Here is a 13,163-nt window from a genome sequence, read left to right on the forward strand (position 1 = left end):
GGGTCACTGTCTGCATGGAGTTTGCACATTCTCCCCGTGTCTGCGTGGGTTTCCTCCGGGTGCTCCAGTTTCCTTCCACAGTCCAAAAGACGTGCTGATTAGGTGAATTGGCCAAGCTAAATTTGCCTTCAGTGTACCCAAACAGGCACCAGTGTGCGGCGACTCGGGGATTTTCACAGTAAGTTCATTGCAGTGTTAATGTAAGCCTACATATGACAATAATAAATAAACTTCAACTTTAATCTATCGAGCTCTTTTGAGCCCATTTTGAATTTTCAGAAGGCTCCTGGCTGCTGTAAAAAATTTAGGATTAATGGGCAGAAAACCCACCAACACCGCTGCTTTCTCAGAAGACTAAGGAAATTTGGCATGTCAGCTACAACTCTCGCCAACTTTTACAGATGCACCATAGAAACTATTCTTTCTGGTTGTATCACAGCTTGGTATAGCTTCTGCTCTGCCCAAGACCGCAAGAAACTACAAAAGGTCATGACTGTAGCCCAATCTATTATGCAAACCAGCTTTCCATCCATTGACTCTGTCTACACTTCCCTCTGCCTCAGCAAAGCAACCAGCATAATTAAGGACCCCATGCACCCCGGACATTCTCTCTACCACCTTCTTCCGTCGGGAAAAAGATACAAAAGTCTGAGGCCACGTACCAACCAACTCAAGAACAGCTTCTTCCCTGCTGCTGTCAGACATTTGAATGGACCTACCTCGCACTAAGTTCATCTTTCTCTACACCCGAACTGTGACTGTAACACTACATTCTGCACTCTCTCCTTTCCTTTTCTATGAGTGGTATGCTTTGTCTGTATAGCACGCCAGAAACAATACTTTTCATTATATGCTAATACATGTGACAATAATAAATCAAATCAAATCATTGTTCAGGGTGTCCAGGGTTGGAAATGGTGTAATAAGTTCTGGGTCTAGATTTGCTCCACAGATGATTCGATGTACAATGTTGAAATTTGCTGACAATTATCAAAATGGGATTTTACTTGTGAACAATCAGAGAAAATGCAAAAGGCAAGTTTAGTCGATGAGAGTCTCAAGAGCCAGATATAATTTAATTTGGGGAGCTGAAGAGATAATATTTTTTTTTATATAGAAAAAGGAAACTGGTCTACTCCAGAATCACAAAATGAATGGGTTTCAAATTGATAGCCCATTTTACATTGCAGCCAATTTTCATTCTCAGCCACTGGCGTATATCAATTTCACCATCATAACATCTCGCAAGTAGAGGTTCAGGCAAACAATGCCATTTTAAAAAAGTAATGGCATTTTGCAAGAATGTGAGTGGCCGAAAACAAAAAGGTCCAAATATATTCTGTGATGAGGAACGATGTAATTATAGCACCAGCACTGCTGCCTCACAGCACCAGGGACCCGGGTTCGATTCCTGGCTTTGGTCACTGTCTGTGCGGAGTCTGCACGTTCTCCCAGTGTCTGCATGGGTTTCCTCCGGGTGCTCCGGTTTCCTCCCACAGTCCAGAAGATGTGCAGGTTAGGTACATTGGCCATGCTAAATGCTCCCTCAGTGTACCCGAACACTCGCCTGAGTGTGGCGACTAAGGGATTTTCACAGTAACTTCATTGCAGTGTTAATGAAAGCCTTACTTGTGACGAATAAATAAACTTAAAAACTTTACTTTCTGATCTGCAGTAAATGTAAATGCTTCTGGGCCACTTCAAACAGGTGAAATTAATTGACTTAAAGTGGGCAGAACTATTCAGTTTTCCCTTTGTTTGACTGTTATCACCGTCACTATTGTGGACCAAAGCATTTGCATCCAATCACCAAACCGACCTCAGCAATTAATGCAAGGACAGGATAAACATACCAACAAAACAGGGCCTTGCTGTATTACGTACATGCAGCGGAGTGAAGGACTACGGCAGTGCTTTGCAAACCATTTTACAATGTGGCCCCATTTTAACTCACTACCACCTATTCAAAGGCAATTAGAAATGGACAACAAATGCTGGCTTTGCCAGCAATGCCCACAACCCATGAACAAATTTAAAACTCAAAAATGAACAGACCCCAGTTGCCAACAAAAACAAAACGGTAATAAAGCAGCAGAGCAATATTCAGTATATAAGTTCACATTTTTATTTTATTTATTAGTTGGTCATGGGTGTCGCTGGCTGGGCCAGCATTTATTGCTCCTCCCTGGTTGCCCTTGAGAAGGTGGTGGTGAGCTGCCTTCTCGAATCGCTGCAGTCCATGTTCTGTGGGTTGACCCACAATGCCGTTAGAGAGGGAATTCCAGGATTTTGACCCAGCGACTGCACATTATAGATTAACATGTAATATATCATATAAATATGAAATTTGTGTTTTTAAGATACTTTGTAAAGGTGTTATTTTATATACACATGCAGGTTTCAGCCAGGTGCTCCATATTCCCTTAGTGAGAGAAAACTCAGTGAAGCCCCTTTTCCTTTTACACACCTATCAGCTCCTTCTCCCCCACCACAAATTCTCTCACATGCTCCTCTCCCTCCCCCCAACTCACTCACTCAGCAGTGGCCTTTCTAACTGCCTTACAGCAACATTGAGATGCTCTGGGGCCTCACAAGCTCTTCGTGGATAGGCCACTGTGACTGGAAACTAGCCCAGATTCACTATAATCAGCCAAGAATGGGGCTTCACGACACCCTTCTGGGTAGTTCGCTGCACTGTGTCAGAGGGCGTCAATATGTCCATTTTAACCCTCTTTTGCATGAACTTTCATTCCAATTCAATGAAGAACTCAAATAAACAAAAAAATACCAGTCTTCATTAACAGCAGGGGCAAACTGTCAAATTAATTTTAAAATGCTAATTAATCGAAATAAGGTTGTGCTAAGTCTAGTTAGTTAATGAATAACACTTTTCACATTAACTGCACCTTTGATGTACTGATGTTGAAAGATTCTTATTACTTGAGGGGCTTTTTTGCCACGGGCAAGTATTGCGACATCTTGCATTTTAAATGTAATTATAGTATAATATCCCACTAAATAATGAACAAAGCGTTTGTCTCTTGTGAGCTATTTTTAATGCAGCAAAGAATTTTTTTTTTGGGGGAGGCTGTGGCATAGGAATAGTAATCCAGAGACTCAGGGTAATGGTCTGGGTATCTGGGTTCGAATACCACCACAGCACATGATGAAATTTCAATTTAATAAAGATCTGGAAGTCTAAAGATGATCATGGAATCATTGTCGATTGTCACAAAAATCCATCTGGTTTTCCATTCTGGGAAGGAAATCTGCCATCCTTACCCGGTCTGGCCTACATGTGACTCCAGAGCCACAGCTGTGCAGTTGACTCTTAAATGCCACTCAGTTCAAGGACACTGAGGGATGGGCATTAAATGCTGATCCGCCAGTAACACCCACATCCCCTGAATGAACAATTTTGTTTTGCAGGATGTCATCAACTTTCGCTTCCAAGGCACAAGTTTGAAGATCTCACTCTCATTCAACTTGCCAAATCGATAAATAACGTGGTGGAGAATCTACCTCACTAACTTTGGGATTTTCAGTTTTGAGACATCTTCACTTACATCCTCTGCAGTTACTGTTTTCACATTCAAGTCATGCAGCGGAAACAAAAGGCTTCTGCATCAGCTTCCACAATTCCCACCCCCCCCGAACTTCAGAACGCTGGCTATGCTACTCTACTTACTCCATCCACCAACAACCGCCACCCCCGTCCCCCCAATGAACCAGGTAGAAAGGTTATGCTGTCCATATCCTAACCTGCAGCAGGTCCTGCCCACTCATCATCCCCTGAACGCTCAGATCTGCAGCAAGCCCCAGTTCCCCCAATAGTTCTCAAATAAAATTCTCATCCTTGCTGTTCAAATTCCTTACGGAAATACCCTGTCCTACTTTGGATCTACAATTCTCCAATAACTCTGCATTCCTCCAACTGTGGCTTCTTGTGCACCTCACTTGCTTTGCTCCACCACTGGCATCATGAATTCCCTCCCTAAAACTCTCCACATCTCAACCTCCTCGTCCTTCTTTAAGACCCTCCTTAAAACGGACCCCTTTGACCAAACTTCAGTTACTCCGCCAAATATCATGATCTTTTGTCACCAATTATTGCCTGCTTATGCTGTTGTGAAGTTCCAGGAATCCTTGTGACATTTTTCTATGTTAAAGATGCTATCTAAATGCAAGGTGTTGCTTTTGAGCCTATTAAATAGGGGTGAACTTTATATTGCCCCCCCCCCCCAGCATATTTATAGATGGGGAGGGGCATGTAAAATAAAGGAAATGCCTTGATCACTGGCTTTCCCCCAAACCCTAGCTGTCCCTCATATTATAGTGGGTGAATAAGTTATCAGCCAGCCTGTCTGCCTTACTGGCCAATTCAGGCCTTTCAAGCTGGCACCTCTTTCCACTTCTGCTGCCATAATAGGGGGACAGTAGAAGTAAAGTGGCCAGCTCACTACATTCCTAACATGGGATAAAAGATGGGAAGGAATGGGAAGAATATCTCCTTTGAGAGGGAAGGGGTGTGTGTGTGTGTGTGTGCGCGTGCGTGTGTGTGTTCCCCTGCCCATCAAGGGCACCCCCCTCCCCCAGATGGTAGATAGTTTTTGTGCATCTCTCTCTGCCTTCTAGAACCTAGCACACAGGGCCCCTTTCCCTCCCCTTGCTGGGGTTCTCATCTCTCCGCTAAAAGGCCCAGACTTATCCTTCAGTCCAGTATCCAAGGATCTTCTTCTTGGGACACCTGGCAGTCCCAGGAGTGCCCACTACTGCATTGTGCACTGCTGGGAATACTCAACTGCTGGCTAATCAGCTCAAAAGGTGTGTCCATGAGGGGCAGAAGTCCCACTCTCACAGTGTTAAGGCCACCCCCCCCCCCCCCCCTTCCCTCCTCCCCACCAAAGGATCTGCAAGCGATTCACTTGCCAAATTCACTTGTATATTGGCAAGAATATGCAGGTTGTTGTTGGGTCAGAGCATTAACTTTCTTAAATCTTTCATTGCTCTTTAACTACCTTAGCTTCTGAATAAAGTCCTATTTTTACTATCTGTATCCCTGCTCAGCAGTGGGAGTTTCAATATAGTCACCACTGAATAACTGAAACACGCCTCAAAATGAGGAAAAAGAACTCGAGATAAAGTCAAGAAGAAGAAAGAACCATTAACCAATCCTATGATCTTCTGGGACTCCAATGCCTTGTACACAAATGCATTTTGAACTTCCACTTTTGATTTTATTCCCTTTCCAGTTTATCTAAATGTTTGTTACCTGATCAAAAAATGTTTTTGGCCTTTATTGCAAGGGTATTGGGGTACAGGCACAAAGATGTCTTCTAGCGTTGTCCAGAGGTTTAGTGAGACCACATCTGGAGTACTATGTGCAGTTTTGGTAACCACATTTAAGAAAAGATACACTTGCATTGGAAGCGGTACAGGGAAGATTCACTAAATTGGTCCCTGGGATGAGGAGGCTGTCCTATGATGAAAGGCTGAGCAAATTGGGGGCATTTTCTCTGACGTTTAGAAGAATGAAAGGCAAGCTCTCATTGAAACCTACAAGATTCTGAAAGGGGCTGGATAGGGTAGATGCTGAGAAATTGTTTCCTCTGATAGGGGAATCTGAAACACAGGGGCACAAATCCCAGGATAAGGGCTGATCATTTCAGATTGAGATGAGAGAAAACTATATCAGTCAAAGGATTGTGATACGAGCTGCCCCCTTGAATCGCTGCAGTCCATGTGGTTTGGGTATATCCACAATGCAGTTAGAGAGAGAGTTGCAGAATTTTGACCCAGTGATAGTGAAGGAATGGCAATATATTTCCAAGTCAGGATGGTGAGCGGCTTGGAGGGAAACCTCCAGGAGGTGGTACTATCATGCATTTGTTACCCTTGTAGGGTAGTCCATCACACTCCTGGCTTATGCCTTGCAGATGGTGATCAGGCTTTGAGGAGTCAGGCGAGGGGGTCACTTGTTGCAGGATTCCTAGCATCCGACCTGCTCTTGTAGCCACAGTATTTGTATGGTTAGTCCAGATCAGTTTCTGGTCAATGGTAGCCTCCAGCATGTGATAGTGGGGGACTCAGCGATGGTAATGCCATTGAATGGCAAGGGTGATTTTAGCTTCACTCTTGTTGAAGAAGATGGTCATTGCCTGGTACTTCCGTGGCACACATGCCACTTGTCAGCCCAAACCTGGATATTGTCCAGGTCTTGCTGCATTTGAACATGAACTGCTTCAGTATCTGAGAAGTCGTGAATGATGCTGAACATTCTGCAATCATCAGTGAACATCCCAACTTCTGACCTTATGATGGAAGGGAGGTCAATGATGAAGCAGCTGAAGGTGGGTGGGCCTGGGACACTCCAGCTCCTATTTCTCGGGTTCTTGGACTAGAATGGCCTAGTTCACTTGAAGTCCCCATTGATCAGTAATTTGAAAATGAAATGCGTGTAGGCAACCATTGAATAACTTTGCAAATTGCTTGTGACATTAACATTGATAAACTATATGGTCTGACCAATTCCAGACTTCTACTCTGCACGATATTTTCCAATCGCCCATCATCAGGAAACAAAACCATGCACAAATTCCTACTACTTGATGCCCCTATATTGCCAGGTCCTACTCAGATAGTAACTTTTCCATTTTGTCTCGTTTGGTGTAATTCAACTATAAGAAGTATGCAAATTGTATAATGGCAAGAAACATAGAAAACAATGACTTTTAATACATGACAAATAGCCGTAGTGAGATACTGGCTATGACTCAATCTCAAGGTTCTGATTTCAATTGCAAACTAAACTTCTATTACCCTGCAACAAGACACTTAATTGCTGTGTCAATCAGTCCCACACGTCAGAAAATGATTTTTTAAAAATGCAATTATGGGTGATAGCCTATTTATTCCAAAAGTCTCTCACTAACATTAAATAACAAATTAACTCTAATAAGATATCTTTCACATGACCTTCACAAATAGAAACCATGACTTGTACGTTACCATGCTGACATGAGGAAAAATACATTTCATCTCTCTGAGCCAGATGTGGTATAATGTATGCTGATCAGCACATTGAGCACTCAGGTTTATTTGGCATATAGTTGCTACCTCAGTACTGACCTTGTTAATGTGAATCTGTTGTTGCTGGAACTGCTGTTTGTGTTTCTCCAGGAACTGCTGATGCTGCTGCTGTATGACCAGCTGTTGCAAGGCCTGTGCGTTCTGTGGTAGCGGTGCTGACTGCGTCCTCCCTAATGGACGGTGCTGTCTAAGCTTGTGTATGGAAGGTGAAACTCTGTCGGGACCAACAAGCGACTGTGGGTGAATGGGCAACGCTCCCAATCCTGAAAGATACCAGTCTAAGATATAAGGCAGAAAACAGCAGAAGAAAAAAAGGAGAGGAAGAAAAATGGCTGTTGAGTAATTAAGACAACAAGAGGCCATTGCAGCCAGCCATTTTCTACTTAAAATATTCTCATCATCATTTTAATTTCAGGAAAAAAAACAAAAACATCAACATTACAGAATTTTACAAATCTAAATTAATTTCCAACTGATTGTACTGTAACAGTTTTAGCAGAGCTAACTCACTCAGCAAAGAAAAATATATTTTTATGCACTATAAAGACTAGCAAAATTTAAATCACGTTTAAACTTATTGCCAGAACTGAACTATATAATAGAGGACAATAATACAGGATAACAATTTGAATATTTTCAGTATGTATACGCTATTTAAAGGCTTTTGATGATTACATCGCCAATACTCCAGCATGTAACCTCACTTGACTATTTCAGTTGAATTCCACACGTCATAACCAGAGAGATTCTTATCATTAAAACAGGTATTAAAAACCCACTAGAAAGTTAACATCTTTTCCTTTCTCTCTCTGCCTGAAAGTATTGACTCAATGTCGATTATGATTCCAAATGTGACAATTCCATTAACTCATCTAAGTAACCATTATTACCATGAGCCTCTTCAGTGAATGTCGACTTGTTTTCAATGCTGGCATGGGGGCTTCACACCCCCACCTGACCATGCCTCCTCCTGATTTTCACTAGGTTACATTAGGAGTGTAAAAACTAATAGAATTTGCCCTCCCTAACTCAGGGGTGTTGCAACAAATTCTGCTTTTCCTATCGCCTTAGGACATGTGTTACAGCACTGACCCATTTCAGTTTAAATATGGGTCATTTATATATATCTTGAAATTCTAAAACCACACGATTATTGCAAATCATTGGAGTATAAAGTCCATGTATATTGTCAAGACAATGTGTGTCTTGATCAGAACAAATTGGATTTATATTAGATTTGATTACTGCCCATTTCTGATATAAAAGGAAACTCATTTATCTCCACCACTGCCCATAACAAGCCTATCTTCATAGGTCAATATAAGTACTGGGACTCCTACAGTTCCACACGCTAGAAGACTGGCCTTATCGGCAACCCCACAAATAAAGCCAGAGACATTTGCTCACTGTGCGAGCTTGATGCTGGAATAGGGTGACATTAAAGTCATCCTTGGGCCCAAGACCACCACTTTTGGTGGCCAGTGCCCAGTCTACCTCTAGAAGGATAAGGTATCTCAAAGTTTGAGCAACAAGGTGAAGAAGCGAGTCATTGCATGCTGTTCCAATGCAGTCGCAACATGAGTGGTATTCTCCATTAGCAGAATGCTGCCATAAGGCCAAAGAAACGATCTGCCAATCAGACAAATCGAGTAATGTGGTATATGAATTTCAGTGCCGTTGCAATGCCAGGTATTTAGGGTCCAATGACCGATGGATTGTATCAAACAGCACCTTCCTACGGCTGTTCATAACAGGCAAAGTACTGACTAGACCCCACCAGCTTGCAAAACTCAAAACACCGAGATTGGGCAGCACTTGCTAGACAACCCTGATTGTGCCAAGGATTACACAGAAAACCAATTTATCATCAGTCATGCTCATGGTGTGACTCACTTACATGTGCTAGAAGCCATTCACACATGGGGCTGTCCCTTTTTAGGTAGAAGGAGCATGTCCTCACATTTTGCCCGTTTCAACTAAACAAGCCTTAGGACACAGCCATTCCCTGGATCATTCACAATAGTAATACCTTGACCAATCGGAGTTAACCTATCTGGTTTGAACTTGAACAAAAGCTTGACAGTTAACTGTCCCCTGGTGCATTCTCCATGTCAACACTGATACCAATCAAAGTCCAACTGCCAACCAAGCAGCACTCTTCCCCTGCAGTATAAATGGTTGTTCTCTTTACTGCTGGTATTCTTGCAAATTGCCCAAATGTGCAAGACAAATAACTTTGATAGCATGTCTATTTTCTCAGCAATACTCAAGAATTATAAAAATTCCTCTGTCAATTAAGATCTCCTTAATAACTTAAGTTGCATAGTGCATTCAACATAGTAAAACATTCCAAGGTGCTTAACAAGGGCGAAATCGATAGAAGCATTTTTGACACTGAGTCATACAGAAGGTGAAATCAGAAAATTTACCAAAAGTTTGAAAAACAGGTAGATTTGAAGGGGAGTTTTAAAATAAGATGAGGCAAAATGGCAGAGAGATTTAGGGAAGGAATTCCAGAGCTTCGTGTCAAGGTAACAGGGAGCATAGCTACCAATGGTAGGGCAAGTAGAAACAGGGAAGGCATTTGGCAAAAATTGGACGAATGCAGAGATCTCAAAGGTTTATAGAACTGGAGAAGGTGAAAGATTTGAAAACTGGTGCTGGTTATTGTGGAAGGCACGGTGGCACACCTTAGCACTCTTAGCACTCCTGTCTCACAGCGCCAGGGACTCGGGCTCAATTCCGCACTTGGGTGATTGTCTGTGCAGATTCTGCACATTCTCCCAGTGTCTGCGTGGGTTTCCTCCGGATGCTCCAGTTTCCTCCCGCACTCCGAAGATGTGCGGATTAGATGGATTGGCCATGCTAATTTGCCCCTTGGTGTCAGGGGGACTAGAAGGGTAAATACGTGGGGTTGCAGGGATAGGGCCTGGGTGGGATTGTTGTCGGTGCAGGCTCGATTGGCTGAATAGCCTCCTTCTGCACTAGGGCTTGTATGAAGGCAGTGAAGGTCAGCATGCACAGGTGTGACAGTGAATTAGATTTGAAGCAAATTCAGGTAATTGGATGGGTATAAGCTTATGAAGTATGCAGGACATAAAGCCAGTCAGCAGTGGACTGGTATAGTCAAGTCTGGAAGTTACAAAGGCATAGACAACAGATCCAACACAGGATGAGCTGCGGCAGAATAGGAGTTGAGCAATGTTATAGAACATTACAGCGCAGTACAGGCCCTTCGGCCCTCGATGTTGCGCCGAGGTGAAAGTAGGTAGTCCTGCTGTTGGTGCAAATATCTGGTCAGAAACTCATTTGGGGATCAAACACAATGAGGTTGTGAACGGCCTTGCTCAACGCAAAATGGGGGACAAGGGGCAGAGTATGCGCTGGGAACCTCCGTCTTCTCAATGCTTATTTGGAGGAAATTGTTGTTCTTTCAACAATGGAAGCAAAGCAAGCATTGTGACAATCAGAGAGACAGTGGGGAGCTCCATAGAGGTTTTGTAATCATTGGCATATATTTCGAAGAAGATGTCTTTTTCAGATGATATCACTGAGGGGTAACATGTAGATGAGAAACAGAAAGGGGCAACTACATAGTGTTGGGGACACCAGAAGTAACAGAGTGACGTGGGGAAGGGAAGTTATGGTAGATGATTCACAGAATAGAATCACAGAACACTACAGCGCAGAAGACGCCCTTTGAGTCTGCACCAACGCTGGATATAATCAGATACATCATAGAATCCCTACAGTGCAGAAGAGGCCCTTCACCCATCAAGTCTGCACCAATGCTGGTTACAATCAAGTAGGTGCATCAGAATACCCAGCTGGATAACAGAAGCGAGATGATGGAGGATGGTGCAGTTAACTGTTGAAAGCTGCGGTTAGGTCGAGAGGAGTGAGGGGGATAGTTTCTCTCAGTCAGTCACACAGAATGTCATTTGTGACTTTAACCAGGGCCAGTTCGGTGCTATGGACAGGTCGGAAATCTGGTTGGATTCAAGTGTGGAATTGTGGAAAGGATAGGCATGAATTTGGGAAGCAGCAATATGTTCAAGGACTTTGGAGAAGGAAGGTAGATTGGAAAAGAGGCAGTAGTTTTGGGAAATAAAGCAGGGTCAAGGATAGGGCTGTTGAGGAGAGGGAGGGATGACAGTAGATTTAGAGTGACAGTGCCCAAGGAAACAGTGAGGTGGAGATGCTGGTGTTGGACTGGGGTGGGCACAGTAAGTAGTCTCACACCAGGTTAAAGTCCAACAGGTTTATTTGGAATCATTAACTTTCGGAGTGCTGCTTCTTCATCAGCTAAGTGCCTGAGGAAAGAACAGCACTCAAAGCTCGTGATTCCAAATACACCTGTTGGACTTTAACCTGGTGTTGAGAGACTTCTTACTGTGCCCAAGGAAACAGCATTGGGCAGCATGGTGGCAATGGTTGGCCACAAGGGCCAAATGGCCTCCTTCGGCACAGTAGGGATTCTATGAAAGAGAATTATTAATAATAATATCCAAAATGAGACACTGAAGTAGGTTGGTCAACAGTTTAGTTGGAATCTAGAGGATCTCGAGGCAGGAAGGAGGTCTCACTGACAAGATAAGCTCCGACAGAGCACTGCACGAGATGGGCTAGAATCTTGAGAAACATGAGAGTTCAGTGTCAGGGCAGCTTTGGGGTTGTTTGCCCTGAAGAATTAGGGGAAGGGAGGGAAGGGGCAATGGCAGCTGAGCAGATTGACTTGATCTTTCTGACAAAAAAAAAATCACGAGCTCCACATAGCATTGCTGGAAGTGAACTTTAAAACTTCCAGACAACCACAACAGAATACAAAGATGTGGCAAAATGCCACAGAATAGCAATTAACATCCTTGGTTTGGTAATTAATGACAGGAATGTGAAATCTCAGGACATTTTTGTTCCAGTATTTAAAGAAAAATGCATTCAAATTGTAAAAACGTGTTGAAAGCAAATATCAATTACTTTCCTAATAATGTCTCCTCTTTGGTCTTGGGCAAAGAAGCAAGCAACAAATCCCACAGAAAGTTACTTGCAAGGAACAGATCGAATTTAATTTCTGGAAAAAAAATATTTTATTGCCCACATCATGGTGAGGGACAGATATTGCAAGTGATGGGGAATGCAACATCTTTCCGTTTTGGAAGCCAGAACCAAAGTTAATTATTACTCCGTACCCCTGGTGGCATTGCAGGAAGTCTTACAACTTCAGCCAATCATTTTTTAATCATTAAAACTCAGTCAGAAAAGCCAGGGCTACCGTTATTGAAAATCATAGTGCTGGTCAGAATCCAACACTGTCTAAGTAAGGTACAGTCTGGCCAGATGTGCAATAAAGCTCCCTCTGTTCTGTTCCAGTTTTTTTTGAAAAGAACCTTATTTTTAGATAAGGTCAAACCACTTCTCAAAGCTCTTTATGGAAAGAATTACTTTGAAATGCAATGACCATAGGTCACAAAGGCAAACAGGATACCATTTTAGAAACAGCAAGAACCCTTCAGCAGTCACGAGATGAATAACCAGTTAATTTGATTCTGAGAGAAGAAATGATACCCCATTAATTATCAAATGGTGTAACCAATTCTTCAATTTCAGCTGAATAACTGGAGGAGACATGTTTTCAACATCCACATCCCCAATTCGCAACTTGAGGACACGACTCCTTAAACACCCCAAAGTAACTTTTCCACAGCAGCTCTTTAACCAATTTCAACATTGTGGTGTCAAAGTGTGACTGATGATGAGAGTCTACAGGTACTAGCAACATGGGACACTGACAACTATCTGAGAGAGAAGACATCCCATCGGTCTGGGCTGGTTCAAACTCAGGTCCCTAAGTGAAAGAAACAGTAATCTTCTGTACAGCTCAGTTTTTGAGCTTGTTTGTTTTGTTAACTATGGTATTGAAGGGTCCAGGAAGAGAGAATCGGGCATCAAAACATGTGCGACCGCAGAAAGGACTGTTTTAGGAGGGAACTAAATCCGACAGGTCAACAAAATTAGGTTATATGCATCAGGTGCAAATGTCTTTACTAAATAGAAAAACATTTGGAAGTTATTTT

General features: G+C 42.8%; 1 protein-coding gene across 14 annotated transcripts in view; it reads right to left on the bottom strand.

The window, feature by feature from the left end:
• Positions 1-13,163, bottom strand: part of hdac4 (histone deacetylase 4) — a 444,296-nt gene that overhangs the window by 117,583 nt on the left and 313,550 nt on the right. For 11 of the 14 annotated variants that reach the window (XM_078229095.1, XM_078229096.1, XM_078229098.1 and 8 more), the window contains one exon: positions 7,129-7,367. In XM_078229095.1, the coding sequence (XP_078085221.1) occupies positions 7,129-7,367 (239 nt within the window). The remainder of the gene's footprint in view (positions 1-7,128; positions 7,368-13,163) is intronic. The other 3 variants (XM_078229093.1, XM_078229090.1, XM_078229105.1) reach the window with 1 other exon arrangement.

The sequence above is a fragment of the Mustelus asterias genome, chromosome 14 (assembly GCF_964213995.1).
Source record: "Mustelus asterias chromosome 14, sMusAst1.hap1.1, whole genome shotgun sequence".
Lineage (NCBI taxonomy): Eukaryota > Metazoa > Chordata > Chondrichthyes > Carcharhiniformes > Triakidae > Mustelus > Mustelus asterias.